Source organism: Lissotriton vulgaris, chromosome 10, assembly GCF_964263255.1.
Source record: "Lissotriton vulgaris chromosome 10, aLisVul1.2, whole genome shotgun sequence".
NCBI lineage: Eukaryota > Metazoa > Chordata > Amphibia > Caudata > Salamandridae > Lissotriton > Lissotriton vulgaris.
Window position 1 is genome coordinate 297819249 of NC_141698.1, and position 25195 is coordinate 297844443.

At 49.7% G+C, this 25195-nt stretch overlaps 1 protein-coding gene across 1 annotated transcript in view; it reads left to right on the plus strand.

The window, feature by feature from the left end:
- The window catches only part of JMJD4 (jumonji domain containing 4), a 159810-nt gene that overhangs the window by 83743 nt on the left and 50872 nt on the right, over nucleotides 1-25195 (plus strand). The window contains exon 4 of the mRNA XM_086941071.1: nucleotides 15115-15382. Within this exon, the coding sequence (XP_086797197.1) occupies nucleotides 15115-15382 (268 nt within the window). The remainder of the gene's footprint in view (nucleotides 1-15114; nucleotides 15383-25195) is intronic.

Below are 25195 nucleotides of genomic sequence, written 5' to 3' on the forward strand. Positions count from 1 at the left end.
ATGTTGGTCTACATATATGAACAGAAGTAATAGTGACTAACAAACTGCGCCTTTTTTCGCAATCACTGCTTGGTAATCACTATTACTAATGTACAAAGGGGTTATCTAGCCCTAAAAGCTAAATAGCAGTTCATGGTGGGTCACAAATAGATCTACCGCATAAATATTATTGAGGTGGCTTGCAATTGGTGATCCACTAGGATTAACCACCATCACAGGGATGGTGGCCTGCCGGGGTCTGCAGGCCACCATTCCTGTATTTGCTTTTAAATAAAGAAAGATTTTTTTTAAATGCACCTGCTTTCCCTATAGGACAATGGGATACATATAAAAATAAAAAAGGAAAAGTTTAATTTTTTTAAGGGTAGGCAGTGGTCCGCTGGGTTACTACCTGCTCTTAAAAAATATATTTTTAAACATTCTCAAAGGTAAAGAGGTCCTAGGGGGACCCCTTTCTATTTGTGAATTGGTTACCACCAACTTTGAGCTGGTAGTTAAGTGTGAATGTTTTGCGAACGCATTTCGGTCACAAAGCATTCATAGAGCCCATTCTGATTCTGTATTTGGAAGGGATGCACTATACGCACCCCTTCCAAATATCGAATCGGTATGTGTTTGTAATTCCAAAGTGTGATCCGGTGACATGTTACAAAATCACAATTTGTGATAAATACATGGCAACATTTATTTTTGTGACCGGTAATGGCCCGATTCTGCACTTTGGGCCGTTTGCGACTGCAAAATCGCTTCGTACATCTAGCCCTGTGTCTCCAGAATTTAGAAGCATTGTATGTGTGACTGACTGACCACAAACAACTGGAAAGTCCACACTGCTCTGATGTTTTCTTAGTGCTTATAGGCCAAATAGTTCTCCTGTGTCGATATTATTGAACAGAAGTTATGATTATCCAACTCATTCTGCAAACATGACAATATCACATATTCACAGTAAAAAAATTTAGAAAAATAATATCAGTTTTAGAACTAGAAAAGGAATAATTTCAGTGTTTTGAACTGGAAAGAGTTTGAAAAATACTTTTTAAATGTGGCCTAATAAATGCAGCTTCCTTTCTTAAGTCCTAGTAGTTTGTAGAGACAAGAAAAAGGAAGTGTGCTATGTGAAATTGTAGACTTTGTGCTGAGACATGCGGATTCTACCAGTTTTAGAAAGAGACACTGCAATTTCAAGCATTATGATTTTTACAATTTACTCTCTATCCCAATCAAAATTGTCCACTCCTCCCTTAATGCTTTCAGATGAAAATGATCTATTCTCCCTGTTTGCCCTTAAACATCTTTGCTCATAAATTCCCAAGAGTGTTTTTTTTCCAAATAGTCAATGATATATTTGAGAAGAAAGAAGGTCATGCCACTTATATATAATTTCTGCATACACTTAAGGATAGGGACACTGCCAACACTGGTGGAGTGCACCCCTGTGGTCTGGCAGCTACCATTAACAAACAAAATGTCCTCTTCTAAAATGAAACACTAGCACTCCTCAGTGGATTACTTACAAGTTACTTTATTGAGCACATCAAATGTTTCTGACATTTTCTTGCAGCATAGCCTTTGTAATAAAATGTTATTATTTCAAAATGGTGACATACTATTTATAAAACAATTGAAACCATATAACGCGAACCCAGACTACAAATGCAATCATGATGAGTGGTGTGATTGACAAATTGATAAAAAAAGTCTTGTAGCAGATGTGCATAGCATTTTTAGTTTGTTCAAATGCCCACAATACCCACAGCCATCAATTAAGTCATGGATTACAATGTGTTTTTCCACAATGTATCAAAAAGTATCAGTTAATATTAAAAAAAAGCAATAATGTATAGAAATTGGGGATCAATGAAACATATGCATTTTTGAAACATACTTTAGTATCGGAGTTTAAGGCCAGATGGCATTTGTGCAACCGCATATTCTGGGTTGGCCATAATGCGGATTCTGAGGATGTGTTTTTAAATAGTGCTTTTAGTACACTGACTTGAAATAGGATGCGAAAAACATTCAGTAGATAAAAGCAAATGTCCTACCATTCTGTATTTCTACATGTATCCTGTTTAAAACCCTAGCCCACAAGTATACGATGCAAATAACATTCAATAGATAATAGAAAATGTCTTACCATTCTGTATTTCTACACGTCACCTGATTAAAACACTAGCCCACAAGTATATTGCCAGAGACAGGAACGGCCCTAGAATGCGACAGTGGAAAGCGTTAGTTGATGTAATTAACTGCAGTGTTTGAAACTGGGGTAGGTCGGCACATATGGAAACATACGAAACCCAGACATTTCGGAAAGCTGAAAGAGTCCAAGGCATAACTCAGAATGCCCTACAAACGTCAGGCATTGGTTTGAAAAACAATTTCCTAATTTCTCTAATGGAAAGTTCCAGAATTTGTGTGGGGACAACAGAACTCGACCACCCAGTTTTTTCACATTTTTACCAATGAAAACAGTCAAGCAATCAATCAATCAAGGCATTTATATAGCGCACTACTCATCCGGAGGGTCTCAAGGCGCTAGGGGAGGGGGGTGCATCACAAGTGTGGGTGGGACTATTGTAACTGTAACAGGCCTAGTCTGTGACCATATGAAGTTAACATAGTGTTATTGTGGTCTTCATATGGTATGGGGCTTGGTATATTCCTGTGCCCTGCAATAGACAACCCCACTGTGAAGAACAGTTTTTATCAGGAGAAGTGTGGATACATTGGATGGTAGGGCATTTGCAGTTTGCCTGAAATTCAGAAGTTTTCCAAAGCACAAAAGTGAAGAAATTATGTTTTATTTGTAATACACACATTTGTAGGAGATTCTGGGTAGTGAAATGTTTTGGGATTCATGCAAGCCCATCTCCATGGATCCCCTCGGTCTTTAGTTTTCATAAATGTCTTGCAATGGTAGGTTCCCCTGGGAAACAGCCCACATGGAATCTCCCCATGTTGAAATATTCCCTGTTTTACAGTTTGTGGATCCCTGTTCAGATCCTGAAAAAACTCAAATATATATCATACCCCTAGGTACAGTAGACCCAGTGTACCAAATGTATGTGTCAGGCCTTCACAGGAGTATTTTAATGCTTGAGGGATACTGAAGGAAATAACCTTGTTTTGGGGGAAAATGCGAACAAATATCATGTTCAGTGTGTACTTCTGGATGGCTTGTCCGACCAAGGGAGATCTCGGATAAATCAATAGAATATTTAAGGCGTGCACAATATATATTTGTTATATTTTCATTAGAGTCCTATATCTGAGAAATACAACAATATGTTATTTTAATTTTTTTAAGGAATTTTCTCAACATATCGAGGAAATTCTTTAAAAAAATTGAAATATCACATTGTATATTTGCATGTTATATATATATATACATGCACACATATTACTGGCAACAGTAGGTAGTTTTAGTTAGGATGTAATGTCCATAGGGAGAGCGTTTTTTCATTTGCCAATAACTTTGGCATCATTTGCCGAATCTTCTGAAAGTTTTCTAAACGAATTTGCCCATTACTTCAGCTGCTGTCTTGAAAATGTTGTGTTGATCTGTCAAGGGGGGGTCCAGAAAATAAACGGGGTACCAAAACGCTTTTTCTCCATGTTAATTTCTGTAGGAAACTTTAGACATGGCTACAGCTCAAACTGCTGAATGCAATTACACCAAATTTGGCAGAAAGGTAGCTCTTAGTCCAGATAGCGCAGTTTTTAAAATGATGTAAATCTGTTCAGTAGTTCCTGAGCAATGTAAAGCTTTCTAAGATATACAACTGAGGCCAAGGAGGAGCCGCTACCCCTCCAGATCTTGTACTTGAGATCTGAGTGGCTGTGAACACTTCAATCTGAAAGAGACACATTAGTGATAGATTCCTTACCTTAGAATATCCCCAGGCGTCACACTGTGTCCAGAAATCTTTGCGTAGCAGTACCCTTGCGCATCGGTAGGCGTCGTCTGCGGCTACGCGTCCGTCGATGGCGTCGTGGGCGCCGTGATGACGTCGTCAGAGTACTTAGACGCCGCCTCCGCGTGCTGACGTCAGTTCTTCTTCTTTCCGCGCCAGCAAGCGCAGATCTGGAAAAAGCAGTACTTTTAGTCACTTTTTGACTGGTCTTTTTGATCTCTTTTGATCATCTTTCTCGAGTCTTGCGACTCCGGACGGTGCCTAGGGATGCGTGGTTTGAAGCATTGCGAGGATTGCGACCGCACGATGTCGGTCACGGATCCTCACCGTCGGTGTCTCCTCTGCCTCGGCGTCGACCACGACGACAAGACCTGCTCCGACTGCCGGGCCCTGTCTTCGAAAGCCAGGCGGGAGCGGTCCCGCAGGCGACTCGAACTCCGGCAGTCGGCCCCGCGCCGTGAAAGGTACCGGTCCCACGGGAGGTCGAGGGACAGGTTGCGGGGTCGGAGCATCACAGCTCATAGAGTCTGCAACACTCCTCCGGGTCAAAGTCGTCGTCAGGTAAGAAACACAAGAAGTCGGAGAGGCGTCATCGCTCTTCTGACTCCCCCCGACGCTCGCACGACGCGGCTGGGGGTTCGGGTGGCACCGCCCACGCGGCTCCCTCGGACTTGCGGGCTCCGCGTCCTGCTCCACACCCTCCGGTCCCTGGCAAGATGCGACGCTGGAGGAGATTGAGCGCTTCCTCATGGCTATGAGGTCCCTTTCTCCTCCGACGGGCTCCGCGGCGCCTTCGGGCCCAGCGGACCCGTCTGGGGCCCCTAGCGGGTCGGGGGCTTCCGCCCGACGCCGCCGGCGCCTTCGGGCCTGGCGCAGCAGGGCCCCACTGGATCCGCTTCAGGATCCGGGTCGTCGCCGGTTGACCTAACGACCTCACCGGCGTCGGTCCATCAGGTGTCACCCCCGGCGCCGTCCTCGATGCCTCCCTCGCTCCGGTTCTGGCGTCGGAACGGTGCCGCTGGGCGCCGCTTTCGACGCCACTTGGGGAGTTTAGCTTCTATGAACTGGCCTCATCGTTTGACAACCCTGACTATCAGGGGATGGGTGAAGAGGAGTATTGGGAGGAGTCTGAGGACCCTCTGACCCTTGAGTGTCAGTCTCAAGAGGACCTACAGTGTGGTGTTGATGAGAGCAGCCAAGGCCTTGACCGTTGGAGGTACGGGCTAAACTCGGCCAAGCCCTTGTGGAGGGCCGGGATGCAGCAAGATATTTTATCCGGTGTGGGCTGGGTACCACCGACTCACTGGGAAGAGCGATGGCAACAACAGTGGCGATTCGTCGCCACGCCTGGTTGAGGTCCGCCAACTTTTCGGCCGATGTCCAGAACCCACTGATGGACATGCCGTTTGATGGCCGTCGCCTTTTTGGCGACAAGGCAGAACATGCGCTTGAGCGCTTTAAGTACTCCAGGGCTACGGCCAAGTCCTTGGGCCTCTCGGCCCGCGCCAGCAAATGGGTGCCTTTCGCTCCTTTCGTGGCCAAGGAAGCGGCGCTTCCACACGTGCTGCCAGCCACGCACCGCAGACTACGATACAGCACGGTGGCGGCCATGGAAATCGCTGTGGAGGCGGTCGGGGACAACGGCGAGGCCAGTCCACACCCTCCCCGCAGCTTCCGCCTCAAAACCCTCCTAGTCCGTGCTTTTCGGCCCTTGTGACGCCAGTGGGGGGCCTGGTTTGCCATCACCACTCCCGCTGGCGCACTGTCACATCGGACAGGTGGGTGCTGCAGATCGTCTGAAAGGGCTACTCCCTCCCCTTCGAGACGACCCCTCAAGCCATGCCACCGCAACACCACCGCGTATCGGGGGATCATTTGCAGCTTCTGCAGGAGGAAGTTTCGGCCCTCTTGGCCAAGGGGGCCACCGAGCGCGTTCCTGGGCCAGAAGTAGGATGTGGTTGCTACTCCCACTACTTTCTGGTACCCAAGAAGGGCAAAGGGGGCCTACACCCTATCTTGGATCTACGGAACGTCAACGGCTTCCTCCGGAAGGAGAAGTTCAAAATGCTGACTCTGGCTCAGGTCTTAGCTGCCCTGGACCCAGGAAACTGGATGGTAGCGTTGGACTTGCAGGACGCTTATTTCCACATCCCCGTCCTGCCGGCCTACCGGCGCTACCTGCGGTTTATGGTAGGCCACGAGCACTTTCAGTTTACTGTGCTCCCCTTCGGCCTTACCAGCTTCCCACGGGTGTTCACGAAAGTGATGGCGGTGGTCGCAGCTCATCTGCGCAGGTTAGGGGTTTCAGTCTTCCCCTACCTCGACGACTGGTTGTTGAAGGCGGGCTCGCCCCAAACAGTCGTCAGCCACCTCCAGACGACGGCAGACCTCTTGCACCAGCTGGGGTTCTCCATCAATGTGCCGAAGTCACACCTGTGCCCCTCTCAGAAGCTCCTTTTCATTGAAGCGGTTCTCGACTCGGCGCAGTTTTGGGTTTACCCGCCCGAACAGCGGGTTCGGGATATACAGGCTCTGATTCCAATCTTTCAGCCTTTATCCCGAGTTTCGTCAGGTTGTCGCTGCGGCTTCTGGGGCTGATGGCTTCCTGCATCCTTCTGGTGCATCACGCCCGTTGGTGGATTTGGGCTCTGCAGTGGGACCTGAAGTTTCAGTGGGCCCAGCATCAGGGCAACCTGTCCGACCATGTCCTGATCTCGGAGGGCACTGCGAGACAGCTGCAGTGGTGGCTCACGGACCGCGATTGGGTCAGCGGCAGATCCCTCTTCCCCGACCGGAGCACGTAGTTGTGACGGACGCGTCCCTCCAGGGCTGGGGAGGCCACATGGGAGAGGCGGAGATCAGAAGCCTCTGGTCTCCGGTGGAGTCCCGGCTCCATATCAACCTTTTGGAGCTGGTGGCGATTCGTCCAGCACTGAAGGCATTCCTCCCCTCTGTCCGGGGGAGTGTAGTGCAGGTGTACACAGACAACACCACCGCCATGTGGTACTGCAACAAACAGGGCGGGGTAGGGTCGTGGACCCTCTGCCAGGAGGCTCTGCGCCTTTGGCAGTGGCTGAAACATCAGGGTGTGAACCTGGTGGGTCAACACCTGGCAGGTTCTCAGAACGCCAGGGCGGACGAACTCAGCCCACGGTGCATGATGGATCACGAATGGCGTCTGAACTCAGATGTGGCGCAAGGCCTCTTTCAGCAGTGGGGAGAGCCTTGGTTAGATCTATTAGCCACCGAAGAGAACGCGCAATGTCTTCAGTTCTGCGCTTTGGAATTTCCAAGGCGGCGCTCGCTCGGAGACGGTTTTCGTCGCGAGTGGAGTTGCGGTCTGTTGTACGCCTTTCCGCCTATACCACTTCTGCCCAGAGTGCTGAAGAAGATCAAGCGTGACCGGGCACAAGTCATCCTTGTGGCTCCGGACTGGGCACAAAGGTACTGGTATCCCGAGCTACTCAGTATGTCAGTCGATCCCCCGGTTCGTCTGCCTCTTCAGGAGGACCTTCTGTCGCAGCAGCAGGGGACGGTCCTCCACACAAACCTGTCCAGTCTCCACCTCCCTGCTTGGAGATTGAGCGGCGACAGTTGAGGCCATTTGACTTGCCTACTGAGGTCTGAAACATCATTCTGGCAGCCAGGCGTCCCTCCACAAAGTCGGTATACGCCTGCAGGTGGAACAGATTTGTGGCATGGTGCACAGCAAAGGCTGTGAATCCTCTCTCTGCCCCTCTTTCTGAGGTTCTTCTCTTCCTTCTTTCTCTTGCCCAGCAGGGCTCTGCTCTGGGCACTATCAAGGGCTACCTTTCTGCTATTTCATCCTTTTTGAGGCTACCTGATCATTCTTCTTTGTTCAAGTCCCCTATTGTTAATCTATTCCTGAAAGGCATCACACATACGTTTCCTCCTGTTCCCTTTGTGATGCCTCAGTGGGACTTGAACCTGGTTCTTACTTTTCTGATGTGCGCTCCCTTGGAGCCACTTCACAACTGTCCTCTCCGCCTTCTTACGTTGAAGACTGCCTTCCTGGTAGCCATCACCTCTGCCAGGAGAGTGGGTGAGCTCCAAGCTCTATCCTGTAAACCTCCTTTTCTTTCGGTCCATCCGTACAAGGTTGTGTTGAGGACAAGGCCCTCTTTCCTGCCCAAGGTAGTCACAGCCTTCCACATTGGGCAATCCATTACCTTGCCCACCTTCTTTCCGCCTCCGCATCCCTCGAGAGAGGAAGAGAGGCTCCACCGTCTGGACCCAAAACGTGCGCTCTCTTACTATCTGGATCGCACATGTCAGTTCCGGGTGGATGACCAACTCTTTGTTGGTTACGTGGGCGCTAAGAGGGGAAAGGCGGTGCACAAGCGGACCATCTCGCGGTGGATCATCTTGTGTATCCAGGCGTGTTACTCCTTGGCTAAGAAGGAACCCCCTGTTGGGCTGAGGGCTCATTCCACTCGGGCCATGGCAACTACTACTGCCCTGGGACGGGGAGTGCCCCTACAGGACATTTGCCAGGCAGCTACGTGGGCCTCGCTGCACACGTTTGCAAGACACTATTGCCTGGACAGCCAAGTCCGGAGGGATGGCTTCTTTGGCCATTCCGTCCTCCAGGACTTTCTGGTGTGATTATTGGTTCGAAGACCCACCACCGGGGTTGGTATTGCTGGGGTATCTATTCTAAGGTAAGGAATCTATTACTAACGTGTCTCTTTCAGATGCACAAGTTACTACTTGTGTAACGATATATCTGTAAGAGACATTAGTTAGTGATAGATTCCTTACCGACCCACCCATCCTCCCCGTTCTGCGAACCGATATCTAGGGTTAAGGTCATCTCCTTTCAGGGCCCTAGTTTCAAGGCAACAGTGTTGATTTTTAGTATAGCTCTGCGTTTCTGGCGCGGAAAAGCTGTGTCTAAGAACTGACGTCAGCACGCGGAGGCGGCGTCTAAGTACTCCGGCAACGTCATCACAGCACCCACGACGACGGACGCGGAGCCGCAGACGACGCCTACCGACGCACAAGGGTACTGCTACGCAAAAAATTACGGATCCAGTCTGACTGTGGGAATATTCTAAGGTAAGGAATCTATCACTAACTAATGTCTCTTACAGATATATCGTTACACAAGTAGTAATTTGTGCAACAGGAAGTGTTGGCAGCCATCTTGTGGCTCATTTGAGGACGTCCTTGGGGGCCAACTACCGAATCATATACCGAACTTGAAAATAAAACTACATTTTGGCTAAACAACAATAGGCCTCTCCCGAGGGAACTTGATGGCCAGATTCTCCTTGTTAGACGAGTTAGCTGGGTGGGAAGAAGGACCAAGGACATCCCAGGAGATTGCATCCTAGTTAATTTTAGGGACACACGAGTGGCAAGGCTCATTTGCAACCAGCAGAACGTGCATAGTGATAGTGGAATAAGCACACATGACTTGGGATACTTCTATTCACACCCACCACCTTGGCATCAGGGACAGGGCAATGGAAACCAATTTTGGGGAGGGCTAGTTAGCGACTCCCATCTCTATCCAAACACTGCTTTTTGCAGAGGTACTGACTATCACGGAACCAATTTTGGGTATTGACACAGCGATTATTCGCTTTTGTATTCCTTGCCTGTCCTAGATGACAATAGAAGGCCTTATGGGTGCAGGTCTCCAACTACATTCTTCGGGATCTCTCCCGACCCCCCCCCCCCCCCCAACCTAATTCCATCAGAAATAATATACCCGGGTGATAGGCTTGAGTTAGCGCCCCATACTAAGGAAATTAATTGTGGTGGCATTAATGTGGGGGAACTAGATAATAACCCCATGACTAGACTTGGCCTATTTAACGGCAAGGACATATTTTTTGCCCCTTTAGGCACTTCCATGCCCTTAGCAGTTCTACCTGTTAAACAGGTCAATGTCTTTCCACTGCATGTTCTCTCGCCACTACCCATGGCAACCGAGCCTGTAAGAGAACAACTGATACTACATAATGAACAACCTAACTGCTCACGGGATTTAGAGGTGGCTGATAGGCCGACGATGAGGATTATTAGCTGGAATATAGCTGGTAATGCCAGGAAGATAGATCTCCCAGACTGGAACACCCTGGTGGAGTCCTATATGATTTGTATCTTCCAGGAGGCCTGGAGCCTGGAACCTAATCATAAGGTTGGTTACACTACATATTTTCTACCTGCAGTCCTGCCACCATTGGGGAGGGGTCGGCCCTCGGGTGGGCTCCTCATTTGGGTGAGCTTTTCCCGGTGCTGTAGCATCATACAAAAGCAATGCAATTCGCCAGACATTCTTAGGATCTCATTAAGAAGCCCAGTCAGGGGGAGATCTCTTGATATATTTAATATATATGCCAGGGGCACTAAAGGCAGTTCCCTATCCCCCACGGTAGCACTGCTAGAAAAAGCTCTTAGAGATTGTTGCGATGGTAAGCAGGTACTGGTCGCGGGGGACTTTAATTGTACGTTTGAGCCTCTTGCGACAGAGGACATCCTAGATCTTACTGAGGATGATTCAAGGAGGGGTATACCAACATTAGCTATCCAACCAATAAAAAGATGGACACCAAGGGCGATCCAGTTGAATGCTCTGACTTTAGAGATCCGTCTTAGAGCAACAAATGGTAGAACTGCTTCAGACCCCTTAGGAGCTCACACGTACAATAGGGCCAATCATACGTCAAGGATTGATTATATCCTCCTTGACACAAAGCTTTGGCAATTTGTCAGGATATGGCAATAATACCAACTGTAGACAGTGACCACAACTTGCTGTCTTTAAGTTTAAAGCACTTGTGGAAACGCCAAAATGGCCGAGTACATCCAAGTAAGGTAAAGTCCACCTCATAAATTCTTCCATCTAACTGTGGAAGGCCCCTTAAGTGGTGCAAAGTTGCCCTTGTTGAAGAGAAAGTTCAAGTTATAGAAGCATTATTGGCTGCCTCACAAAGCTAGTTAGAGGTGTCCCTTCTAGAATGTTCTGACCCTTCCAGAGCTACGTTAATATTTCAGGATACCACAAAGGCGATAGGGAATCTATTCCTGGTACAAACACGTGGGGGCGGGGTAAAAGGGCACCTGAGGCCTAAGGCCAAGCAGGGTTGGTTTACGCCCAAATGCAGACAAAAGAAATCTGCCTTAATTAAGGCAGTCAAGGTGAAGTCGCAACCCCTGATCCAGCATGCCAGGAAAGAGTATAATTTGGCAGTAACAAATGCCAAAAAGGAGTGGGAGGACCTGTACTGGGAAACACTAAAAGAGGCCAGTGCTGGGCGGGATGCAGGTCGCTTCTGGAGCACCATAAGAGCAAGGAACAGGCCTGATAGTGACCTTATTACCTGTAATATTACTGACCAGGCATGGTTTGACCACTTCTCCAAATTGTATTCTTGTCAGCCAGGAGCTTCTATTGATTACGCTCCATGTAGTCCCCAAACATCTTCAGAAGAAAACATTCTATTCCCGTTTACAGTCAAAAAGGTTGAATATGAGATTAGCTGTATTGTGCTCCAAAAGGCAGCTGGCCCGGACGGCATCCCCGGGGATCTGCTTCGTTCCAATCTGCCGAAATAGGGGAAGCTTATTCACACTCTACTTATCGCTATTGATAAAGGTGCTGCTATTCCCGAATCCTGGAAGGGGGCTGAGGTCGTCCCTATTTTTAAAAAGGGCCAGAGGGACGACCCCTCTAATTATCGCCCTATACGTTTATTAGATTCCACCCAGAAGATTGTGGGAAAGGCGGTACTTGAGAGAATCTTACAATGGGCAAAAGACAACAAGATTCTCTCCAACTATCAAGCAGGTTTCAGGGCTGGCACCGGTACAATAGAGCAGGGCTTTAGATTGTTGTTAATCTACTGGAAAGTGGTCGTCATAGGCAAAGGCTGTCTTTATCTTGCATTCATTGATCTAAAGACTGCCTTTGACCTTGTGCCTAGAGGGCGCCTTTGGGGTGTGCTGTCTGATATGGGGATTCCTTCCAACATCTTGTCTATTCTAGTGAGGCTTCACGAAGGAAACTTCGCACAAGTGAGGTGGTGCACCGAAGGCCAGAAAACCAACAGGATCCCGGTGGAAAGAGGGGTCCGCCGGGGATGTGTTCTTGCTCACAGCCTTTTTTCACTTTATGTGAATGGGGTACCAAACGCTTTTTCTCCATGTTCATTTCTGTAGGAAACTTTAGACATGGCTACAGCTCAAACTGCTGAGTGCAATTACACCAAGTTTGGCAGAAAGGTAGCTCTTAGTCCAGATAGCGCAGTTTTAAAAATTACGTAAATCTGTTCAGTAGTTCCTGAGCAATGTAAAGCTTTCTAAGATATACAACTGAGGCCATGGAGGAGCCACGACCCCTCCAGATCTTGTACCTGAGATCTGAGAGGCTGTGAACACTTCAAACAGGAAGTGTTGGCAGCCATCTTGTGGCTCGGTTGAGGACGTCCTTGGAGACCAACTACCGCACCTGTTCCCTCTAATACTTCCCACACAGCAGGACTGCTGAGATCTGGTGGGAGACCACGCCCCCTTTTTCTACCACGCTGCAAACGCACCTCCTGGTGCACTACTAGTATTGGGAGCCAACTTACCCTCCTGTTACCTCCTGTAAGACCGACACAGCTGAATTGCTGAAAGATCGTCAGATGTCCCACACCCTTTCTCCACCACTCTGCAAACACACCTCCTGGAGCACTGCTGCTTGGAGGATGAAGTTCACTTTAGTCCTATGGCCCTAAAGAGGCAAGGGGACCTCATTCTCCCACCAGCAGTGCGCCAAGAGGTGCTTTTGCAGAGTGGTGGAGAAAGGGGGCGTCACCTGCGACCACCTCTCAGCAATCCCACTGTTTACGGCTTACTGGAGGCAAAATTAGGCTCTGTTCGCCGCTAAGAACCCTCGGCAGCCAAGGGGACTTGTAAATGTTGTAGTGCTTATATAGCGCACAATCACCCCAAGGGGTATCACGGCGCTGTACACATACGGCTCTGGAACCCCTCCTAGCCTTTCCATGTGAAATGCCCACTCCTGGGCCCCCCAAGGTGAGGCCAGGCATCCTGGCGCTGTTGGGGCCGTTGTGGAGATTAAGCAAGTTATTGCCCAGAGTTGCAGCGTGGGACCCATGATTAGAATAGGCACCGAGGCGAGAATTGTCAGGTCCGGGAAAATTTAGCCCAAGACCCGCCTGAGGCGGGAAATGAACCCTAGTCCGGGCCAGACCTTTGCATCAGGGTCTGCCGCTCTAACCATTGAGCCACACTTCTCCACTTCATCTCCCAACCAGCTGCGCGCCAGAAGGCCTGTTAGCAGAGTAGTGGAGAAAGAAGGCAGGGCGTCCGGAGAGTTGCAGCGACTACTAAAAAACAATAGAAATCCATTGAAAAATCGTTATAGTTTGGAATTAGCATTTAAGAACCTTAAAAAGCCACTGAAAAAACAAGGGTACAGGGATGTTATAGTTAGGAAAGCAAATGAGAAAAACTTTAGAAATTCACTGGAAAAAAACGTTTATAGTTAGGCTCAGCTGTCACTTGTACAAAACAAAAGAAATTTAGCAATTATAGTTAGTGAGCTAACTGTAACTCCAATGCACTGCTTATGACCTCACATTTTACATCACTCATGTCATGTTCAGTGACATTGCTAAAGACATCTCATATGACATCACTGATGACATCCTCCACAGAATCTCTGACGCACTCACTTACACCCCCATGTAACCTTTCATACACCCACTCCAACTATCACACTACCTTTCTCAAACCCATTCGCACACACACATACCAGTACTTACACAGGCAATCACTGATTCATAGATCAATACACACATCCACTCACTCACCCATACACCCACTCACTAATAAAGCCACTGACATATCGACTCATCCACTCATACAGCCACTCACACACTGAGACATTCACCCATAGAGCTACTCACACACCTACTCTCTCACCCATACAGTCAGTTACACAACAACTTGCTCACGCTTACAGTTACACACACTCACTTACTCATACAGATACTAACACATACTCACTCACTTACACAGTAACTGACACAAGCACACACCCATACATCCTCTCTCATATTAACTCACTCACCCATACAGTCACTCATATACTCCATCACTCACCCATACTGCCTTTCGCATACCCAGTTACTCATCCATATTCCACTGACACATGCACTCATTCACCAACACAGCCATACACACACTAACTCAACCACACAGCCACTGACTCACCCACTCACTCGTCACCCATGAACACAGAAACTCAGACACCCATAGAGATACTCAGACGACCAGTTACTCGCCCATACATTCACTGAGACACCTAACCACTCACCTATACAGTTAGTCATGCACCCACTGAATCATCCAATCAGGCACTCATACACCCCCTGCTTCACCAATACACATTGGTATATAATTTAACACTCTAAAACACTCACATTCAGAGGATGATGTTATCAGTGATGTCATTTGAGATGTCATCAGCGATGTCATCAGTGATGCCACTGACCATGTCATCAGTGATGTAATATGTGAGGTCATAAGCAATGCATTGCGGGGGATGAATTATAGTTAGTTCACTAACTATAACAGCTGAATTTCTCTGGTTTTGTATGAGTGACACCTGAGACTAACTATAACGTCCCTGTAACTTTTGTTTTTTTCCTAGTGAATATACAATATATTTATATATTTACATATACATATTTATATTCAGTGCAATGAGCCATTGGTGTGGGGTTTGTACCCTTATATTGGCCTGAATGTGCAAAATAAAAACAAAATATAACTTGTATCTGTGCACATTAACTTCAAAGATATTTTTTTACAAATGCCTTGACAGTGAAAGGGTTAATATCTTCAAAAGATATGTTTTAGTTTCCTTTAGTCACATATTGCATACAGATATCTCTGGCTGTAGATGGATAAAGCTCCCAAATTAAAGCATGTTTCTGGTAAATCAAATTATCGGTGTCATTCATTTGACAGTTTTAGTTTTATTCTGGAATCTTTTTGGTGGCAGTTTGTGATATTGCCCTACAGGACACAGACAACATAAAATGTGTTCCTATTGACCTGAAAACAATTTCATTGTTTTTTTCTAAGTTGTATTTGTTGCTTCTTCTCCTTTATTAAACAAAAGAGTGACATATTTATTTTTCTGATACAGGACTCCATTTCATGCTGATGTCTTTCGCTCCTATAGCTGGTCAGCCAATGTGTGTGGGCGAAAGAAATGGCTTCTCTTCCCTGCAGGTCAGGAAGAATACCTGAGAGATTGTTATGGTAACTTGCCATATGATGTCACTGCCCTTGAGCTCCAGCATAGCAGCACTTCCCCAGGATCCTGCCAATCTGGTCAACCCCTTGAAGTGATACAGGAAGCAGGGGAGGTGATCTTTATTCCGAGTGGTTGGCACCATCAGGTTTATAATCTGGTAAGAGGCAAACTGTTAATCAATGAAAACTATAAAAATGTAATCACAGCTAATTGTCTCTTGGTATCTCTATTTCATCCTTAAAGCATGACTCATGTCATATAATGTATTTTTCATTTGTCTAGTGTAACTCTAGAGATGTTTAGTATTTCCTTTTGTAGAAGGAATTGCTTTGTGAACTAGATGAGCTTTTGTGTTAGGAGAGATTTAGTGGATTGTGGTACCACATTGGGCAGTTGTAGAAGACTTGTAACATCTGATATTGTGAAGTTACTGCCTCTTTGCTCAAACAGCATTTCTCTCATATCTCCTTTAGTATACGCTGTAATTCACATGATGTTTTGCGCTATGCAGACTAAAAAACTGGAAAATATCTGTAGGCAAATCTGTCTTTGATTCAATGAAAGTCATCCCAGTCTACCTAATTGTAGTAGAGTGCTTCTCATAAATCACCAGATACTTCATAATGAATTTACCTTCAATTTTTATGGCAGTAAGGAAAACTGTGTACAGCCTGACACTGACAGCTCATCTCATGTTCCCACCAACTGCCCTGGAACACCCCTATGTCACACAGCTCTCTCCATTCCAAATTCCCATCGGAGCCACCATTTGCATAAAGACAGTGCCCAACACAACTTACACTGTGTAACACAAATGCACACTGATGTCTTACTAATAATTTAATGTGCTCCATGCAAGTGCCTAATAACAATATGACCATGTTACCTTGCTGCAGGCGATCTAGTCCTCACAAGAAATAATTGAGGGAAAGATGGGCAAAGTACGCTCAGATATATCCCTCTATCGCCAGGACCAGCGCAATGTATTTGAGAGGGTGATGGTGGCAAGAACCAGGTTTCAAGAGGTAAACAACGTGGTGCATGACCTCAAGAAAGGGGTGGAGGAACTCCGCAAGATGTGGAAAATAAAGTTCAACAAAACTGCCTCCGCTTTGTCGGATTCCTAGAGGGAATTTGAGGGCACCTCCACAAATGAGTTTCTTACCATTTAGCTGAAAACCGCCTTTCCACCCGACCAATTTTCCACTTGCTTTGTGGTGGGACAGGCCCACAGAGTGCTAAGTAAAATACCTCTCCTGGGAGCCTCCCCATAATCGCAAAGTTCTTATACTCTTAGGTAGGGACATGATCCTGCAAGAGGTATGCCGTAAGAAAGATCTGCACCATTATAACTCCAAGATCATGGTGTTCCCCTATTACAGCCGCTAAGTTCAATGCCAGCGCTGCATGTTCGACTGTGGGAAAGTAAAGCTACATGCCCTCCAGCTACAGTATTTACTGCTGCTGTTCCCAGCTAAGCTGAAAGTTCTATATCAGGTGAAGTCCTTATTTTTCCAGACTCTAGAGGAGGCATGGACTTGGTTGGAGGAGAGTCCTAGGTTTCCGCCATGGCTAAATGAGGTTCCGGACAGCAAACACCCCAAGCTACGCGTGCCAGGCCTAAGACCAGTTAACAGAGGCAACAGAGGTGGAGTTGTAAACCTACTTAACTTGGCAAGGGAACCCTGCATCTGACAAAGGGATTGGCTACAAGACGGAGTATAGTCTTTCGACACAGAGGGGACCATGGACATGCACCAAAGAAACCTATAGGTCGCACTCTGCCAAATGCTTCACCATCAGAATCTGTAGAAGAACAATCTTCTTCAGACCTGGAAAGTGTTCATCCTCTTGTGAAAGAAATAACGGCATTAGAAAAGGGCAGAGCAGATAGAGGACAGCAACTGCTGATCCAAACTCTGGATTCAGGACACCAAAGCCCTTGAAGTGGCAACCATATGGCCGGAGCATTGCCCAAATGGCTTCAATCCACAGAACCCTCTGGGAGAGCTCAGCTGTCCTCAGACTCAGATTCCTTTTCTTGTTTCCCCCTTTTTTTCCTTACCATTTTTCTTGCTCTATGTAATATAGTGTTTAAGTTATACGAGTTATTCGGGCTAGGGCGACAGACCTCGCTGGATCGTCTTGAACACGATTGTTATAAAATGAAGCGGTTTACACTGTTAGGGAGATTGTGGAGGATAAGGGGGAGGGGTGAGTCCATTGTTTTTGTTTGTTTTGTTACTGTGGTGGTCTTTGGAAGCAATATGCAGACACAGAGGCACATAGGCAATGTAGGGTGGTAGTATGCAGGCAAACTCACTACCTGCACCCAATATGACTGCATCCATCACCCCAACACTCTAAGGCTCTATGTTTGATGTTACATTGTCAGAGCAGTTGTCTCAGGGTCAGACACTACTCCCAAGTAATCGCTTTATCATGAAAGAAGTCTCCAATATGTAGACCTATTGCCGTTAAGCTGGATCCTTGTGCTTCTGGGGTTTCTGCAGTGTCTGTTGGACTTGTGTGTGCTCGAACAGGCATGCAAGAAGGACGAGAGTCCAGTTCAAAGGGCATCAGCTCCACATAATGCTGGACTTCTCTCAAGATACAGCGATCACACAGAAGATGTTTCGGACCCTGATCGCTGTGGAATCAAAGGAGGTTTGCCCCCACCTGAGGCCTATCCTGTGTACTAATTGTATTCCCAGCAGGATGGAGTAGCTGATCTTTAGAGGTTTTTCCTGCATTGTGTGTAGCAAGATGGTCATGTTGTCCCTATCTGCATTCTCCTAAACACCATAGATGCGGTTTTTGTTCCATTGGGAACAGTCTTCCATTTGTTCATTTAATACTTTATTTCGGCTTTAAAAACCATAAAAGTAAATAAAACCAAAAAAGCCTTTTCCTACCTCATTAGAATAAAAACAGTAATACTATAAATATTTTGAAAAATAATTAAAACTCATCATGTACATCATATTGAAACACAAAATTGTAAAGGAGTACAGTACTAGAATCCAGTAACCCTACTACTCCCCTCCAATGAAACCTTTTAAAGTGCATGTGCATTTTATGGTTATTGCACATAATACAAAATATAGACCTTCCACTAAGGTATCACCGTCCACACTCATAATAAAAATCTAGAGACACTCAACACAAGTAGCTCTTTTGTGTCACGTGCCAGATAGTTCCAATAATGGGCAATGCCAAGCGATTTGCACACTGGGATGATCCATTTCGTACTTAGTAAGACATAACTGGGACAAAAAAACAAAAAATGGTCCATAGATTCCTCCAGCTGCAAACAGAAAGGATAGTTAGGAGCTGAAGAGCTGTATATGAAAGAAACACGTTAGTGTTAGATTCCTTACCTTAGAATATCCCCAGGCGTCAGTCTGGATCCGGAAACTTTTGCGTAGCAGTACCCCTGCGCGTCGGTAGGCGTCGTCTGCAGGCGTCCCCTGCGGCTCCGCGTCCGTCGTCGGCGTTGTGCGCCGTGATGACGTCGCTGGAGTATATAGACGCCGCCTCCGCGCGCTGACGTCAGTTCTTCTTTTTTCCGCGCCAGTAAGCGCAGATCCGAAGAGCAGTACTCCGGTCTTTTGACCAAGTTTTTCGAATTGTTATTTCACTCTTTGTGCCTGATAGGATGCCTGGGTTCAAGCACTGTGATTACTGTGAACGCACGATGTCGGTCACGGACCATCACCGCCTCTGTCTCCGGCGTCTGGGCCCCGACCACGACCTGGACTCCTGCGTCGACTGCCGGGCCCTCACCAACAAGGCTAGGCGGGAGCGGTCCCGCAAGCTACTGGAGCTCCGGGTGTCGGCCCCACGTCGGGACCGGGAGCGGTCCCGGTCCGGCCGGAGGTCGAGAGAGCGTTCGAGGGAGCGGTCGCGGAGCCGCGCCGAGCGTTCCGGAAGTCGACACCACTCGTCGGGCTCATCAGGTAAGAAGCACAAGAAGTCGGGGCGTCGTCATCGTACCCCCGACTCCCCCCGACGCTCGCGCGATGCGGCCGGGGGCTCGGGTGACCCCAACCCCGCGGCTCCGCGAGAGTCGCCGGCGCGGCCTGCCTCATACCCTCCGGTCCCTGGGCACGGCGCGACGCCTGAGGAGATCGAGGCGTTCCTCATGGCCATGAGGGCGCTCGGTTCTCCGACGGGGCCTACGGCGCCTTCGGGCCCAGTGCCACCGTCTGGGGGCCCTAGCGGTTCGGGTGTCCCTGCCTCGGCGCCGTCGGGTGCTCCGGCCCCGGCGCCGCCGACGGCTCCGACCCCGGCGCCGCAAGGGCCTTCGGGATCGGCGCCGGCTGGTCTTCCGGCCTCTCCGGCGCCGTTACCATCGGGGTTACCCCCGACGCCGTCCCCGTGCGGCGCCGGTTCTCCGGTGCCGGCTCTGGCCGGCAACGGGGCTCCGGCTCCGGGCGGCACCGTCCCCTTACCTTCCCCGACGCCGGACGCGGAGTTGGACCGGCGTCGCTCGACGCCGGGCTCGGCGCCGGTGGGGCCCATGAACCCCGAGGAGCCGGTCTACATCGTTGACTCCGAATACGGAGAGGATGAAGAGTTCGGTGAAGGTTGGGAGGGGTCCGAGGACCCTCTGTCACGCGAGTGCCAGTATGACCCGGACTGGACAGGTGACTTGGGGGATGCCAGTGGTCTGGACGACTCTCCTAACCCTGGTTTGGTCTCTCCTCCTTCCGTGGCATCGGTGGAGGGAGCTGCATATTCAGTGGTGCTGATGAGGGCTGCCAAGGCCTTACACCTTGAGCTCCCCGTCGCGGCCGTGAGGCCTAACATCCTCACTGAGGTCTTCAAACCGCAGTCATGCCCACAGGAGCCACTGCTGCCGTTTAATGAAGCCTTGTCAGACGTTCTGTTGGGCACGTGGTCCAGGCCCGCTTCAGGTGCGCCTGTTGATCGGAACGTGGCCAGGCGCCACCGTCCTTGTCCGGACGACCCCAAGTTCCTGTCTACCCACCCCACTCCTGAGAGTCTGGTGATCCAGGCCTCGACCTCCCAGTCCTCATTCCCGTCGGCCCCGCCCGACCGGGAATCCAAGAGGTATGACCAGTTTGGCAAGAAGGTCTTCTCGTCCATTAGTTTGGGCCTGCGGTCTTGCAACACCGCTTGCCTCTTGGGCCGCTACACCCACTCTGTGTGGGATACGGTCGCGGAACTGCTGCCAGAATGCCCCATGGAGGTGCGGGCAAAACTCGGTCAGGCTGTGGCTGAGGGCCGAGATGCAGCTAAGTATTCGATTAGGTGTGGTCTTGATACGACCGACTCGCTGGGCAGGGCGATGTCCACGACGGTGGCGATTCGTCGCCACGCCTGGCTGAGATCCGCCAACTTTTCGGCAGATGTCCAGAATACATTGATGGACATGCCGTTCGATGGCTGTCACCTGTTCGGTGACAAGGCGGACCACGCGCTGGAACGCTTCAAGGACTCCAGGGTCACGGCCAAGTCCTTGGGTCTCTCGACCCAGCGTCAGCAACCGGGTTCGTTTTGCCCCTTTCGTGGCCAAGGAAGGGGCACCCCCACACGTGCTGCCAGCCACGCGCCGCAACAATCCTTTCAACGCGGTGGCGGCCGTGGAAACCGCCGTGGTGGCGGTCGGGGACAACGGCGGGGTCAGACCACACCATCCCCCGCAGCATCTGCCTCAAAATCCTCCTAGTCCGTGCTTTCGGCCCCATGTGACGCCAGTGGGTGGCAGGGTTCGCCATCACCACGCTCACTGGCGCACGATCACTTCGGACAGGTGGGTGCTGCAACTCGTCCGAAGGGGCTACTCCCTCCCCTTCGAGACCCCTCCTCCAGCCATGCCACCGCAGAACCACCGTGTGTCGGGGGACCACTTGGCACTTCTGCAGGAGGAAGTTACGGCCCTCTTGGCCAAGGGGGCCATCGAGCGCGTTCCTGGGCCAGAAGTAGGGCGTGGTTGCTATTCCCACTACTTTCTGGTACCCAAGAAGGACAAGGGGGGCCTACGTCCTATCTTGGATCTAAGGAACGTCAACGGCTTCCTCCGGAAGGAGAAGTTCAAGATGTTGACGTTAGCTCAGGTCTTGGCTGCTCTAGACCCGCAAGACTGGATGGTAGCGTTGGACTTGCAGGATGCCTATTTTCACATCCCCGTCCTGCCGGCCCACCGGCGTTACCTGCGGTTCACGGTAGGCCAGGAGCACTTTCAGTTTATCGTGCTTCCCTTCGGCCTTACCAGCGCCCCACGGGTGTTCACAAAGGTGATGGCGGTGGTCGCAGCCCATCTGCGCAGGTTGGGGGTTTCAGTCTTCCCCTACCTAGACGACTGGTTGTTGAAGGCGGGCTCGCCCCAGACAGTCGTCCACCACCTTCAGATGACGGCAGACCTCTTGCACGACCTGGGGTTCTCCATCAATGTGCCGAAATCACACCTGTGTCCCTCTCAAAAGCTCCTTTTCATCGGAGCAGTTCTGGACTCGGCGCAGTTTCGGGTTTATCCTCCGGAACGGCGGGTCCGGGATATTCAGGCTTTGATTCCCATCTTTCAGCCGCTATCCCGGGTTTCGGTCAGGTTGACGCTGCGGCTGCTGGGACTGATGGCTTCCTGCATCCTTCTGGTGCATCACGCCCGGTGGTGGATGCGGGCTCTGCAGTGGGACCTGAAGTTTCAGTGGGCCCAGCATCAGGGCAACTTCTCCGACCACGTCTTGATCTCGGAGGGCGCTGCGAGACAACTGCAGTGGTGGCTTACGGACCGCGATTGGGTCAGAGGCAGATCCCTCTCCCTTCCCCAACCGGAGCACGTTGTCGTGACGGACGCGTCCCTCCAGGGCTGGGGTGGCCACTTGGGAGAGGCAGAGATCAGAGGCATCTGGTCTCCGGCGGAGTCCCGGCTCCATATCAACCTGTTGGAGCTGCGGGCGATTCGTCTGGCACTGAAGGCATTCCTCCCCTTTGTCAACGGGAGTGTGGTGCAGGTGTTCACCGACAACACCACCGCCATGTGGTACTGCAACAAACAGGGCGGAGTGGGGTCGTGGACCCTTTGCCAGGAGGCTCTGCGCCTCTGGCAATGGCTGGAACGTCAGGGCGTGACTCTGACGGTTCAACACCTGGCAGGTTCCCTGAACGCCAGGGCGGACGAACTCAGCCGTCGGTGCTCGATGGATCACGAATGGCGTCTGAACTCGGACGTGGCGCAAGGTCTCTTTCTGCGATGGGGAGAGCCTTGGTTAGATCTATTCGCCACAGAAGAGAACGCGCAATGTCATCAGTTCTGCGCGTTGGAGTTTCCAAGACGGCACTCGCACGGCGACGCCTTTCGGCGCGAGTGGAGTTGCGGTCTGTTATACGCCTTTCCGCCTATACCACTTCTGCCCAGAGTGCTGAAGAAGATCAGGCGCGACCGGGCCCAAGTCATCCTTGTGGCCCCGGACTGGGCTCGAAGGTACTGGTATCCCGAGCTACTCAGCATGTCAGTCGGTCCCCCGATCCGCCTGCCCCTTCAGGAGGACCTTCTGTCGCAGCAGCAGGGGACGGTTCTCCACCCGAACCTGTCCAGTCTCCACCTCCATGCTTGGAGATTGAGCGGCGGCAGTGAGGCCATTTGACTTGCCTCCTGAAGTCTGTGATGTAATTCTGGCAGCCAGGCGTCCCTCCACTAAGTCGGTATACGCCTGTCGGTGGAACAGATTTGTGGCATGGTGCACAGCAAAGGCTGTGGATCCACTCTCTGCCCCTCTTTCCGAGGTTCTTCTGTTTCTTCTCTCTCTTGCCCAGCAGGGCTCTGCTCTGGGCACTATCAAGGGCTACCTTTCTGCCCTTTCAGCCTTTTTAAGGCTTCCTGATCAGCCTTCTTTGTTCAAATCCCCAATTGTAACTCGATTCTTGAAGGGCATCACTCACATGTTTCCACCTGTTCCGTTTGTGATGCCTCAGTGGGATTTGAACCTGGTTCTGACCTTTCTGATGTGTGCTCCCTTTGAGCCCCTTCATTCTTGCCCTCTCCGTCTCCTGACCTTGAAGACGGCTTTCCTGGTCGCCATCACCTCTGCCAGGAGGGTGAGTGAGCTCCAGGCTCTTTCTGTCAAACCTCCTTTCTTGTCCATTCATCCTGACAAGGTGGTTCTGAGGACTAGACCTTCTTTCCTGCCCAAGGTTGTTTCGGCCTTTCACATCGGGCAGTCCATCACCCTCCCTTCCTTCTTCCCGCCTCCGCATCCTTCAAAGGATGAAGAGCGGCTCCATCGTCTGGACCCAAAACGTGCGCTTTCATTTTATATGGATCGCACACGCCAGTTCCGGGTGGATGACCAACTGTTTGTTGGCTACGTGGGTGCGAAGAAGGGACGGGCGGTCCATAAACGGACCATCTCTCGATGGGTCATTCTCTGCATCAAAGCGTGCTACTCTTTGGCTCGGAAGGAGCCTCCTGTTGGGCTGAGGGCCCATTCCACTCGGGCCACGGCGGCTACTACTGCCTTGGGCCGGGGAGTCCCTTTGCAGGACATTTGCCAGGCAGCTACGTGGGCCTCGCTGCACACTTTCGCGAGGCACTACTGCCTGGACAGTCAAGTCCGGAGGGATGGCTTCTTTGGCCGTTCTGTCCTCCAGGACTTTCTGGTGTAGGAATGTATTGGTTCGCAGACCCACCACCGGGGTTGGTATTGCTGGGGTATCTATTCTAAGGTAAGGAATCTAACACTAACGTGTTTCTTTCAGATGAACAAGTTACTTACCTTCGGTAACGATATATCTGTAAGAAACATTAGTTAGTGTTAGATTCCTTACCGAACCCACCCATCCTCCCCGTTCTGCGAACTGATACCTAGGGTTAAGGACATCCCTTTCAGGGCCCTAGTTTTACATGGCACCAGTGTTGGTTCTCTCATGGCTCTGCGTCTCCTGGCGCGGAAAAGCTGTGTACAAAGAACTGACGTCAGCGCGCGGAGGCGGCGTCTATATACTCCAGCGACGTCATCACGGCGCACGACGCCGACGACGGACGCGGAGCCGCAGGGGACGCCTGCAGACGACGCCTACCGACGCGCAGGGGTACTGCTACGCAAAAGTTTCCGGATCCAGACTGACGCCTGGGGATATTCTAAGGTAAGGAATCTAACACTAACTAATGTTTCTTACAGATATATCGTTACCGAAGGTAAGTAACTTGTTCTTTTATCCCATGTGGAGGTAAAGGAATTTAATGGCAAAGTGCCAGTTCTAAACTTCATATGCAAAATGTTTTCCCTAGCTGGCCGTATTTTGTCCAAAAATGGCTCAAAGCACGGGCCACATTTATGGTTCAAATACTTGTCTGCTAAACTCCCCACTTTTTGATCTTTCCATATTTTTTCCAACATGCCTTCCCAGTAGGCTTGTCTCAGTTTTGCAATAACTCCCTTTGCCATTTCTTTCAGGGGTGAGCCACACCTCATCCATCTTAAGAAGCACACACTGTTCTTTTATCTTCATTAACCAAGGTATCCTAGCACTCCTGTCTAGACTGAGAATCTCCTTTAAAGTTTTTCTATAGATCTCAAATTCGGGAGTGTTCCAGATTCGTACCCAGTATATTAAAAGTTTTAGTGGAATCATGTCATCAATACTTTTTAAAGCTAGATCAAATCAAAGTGAGGTCAGGGTATAGCTTACTGAGAGATTAAAAAGAGACCTATTACATTGATTTTCAGCTTCTCTAAGTGCAGACACATAAGTCCATCCCCCTAGCTCTGCACTATAAACTGCCCCACTCAGGGCCATGGCCCTATATACCTCCAGCGTTGGAATTACTGCGCTCCTTGGCATAGCCTTATATTTCTTCCCTATGGCCATTGTTTGGAACAGAATTGTTCTACTTTTCCTTGACTGTAATGCCCAGGACATGCTATAAGATAATCTTACCCCAGATAGTCAAAAGACTTTACTCGCTCCAAGTTAGCCCCCTCTATCCTTATTTTACTTCTAA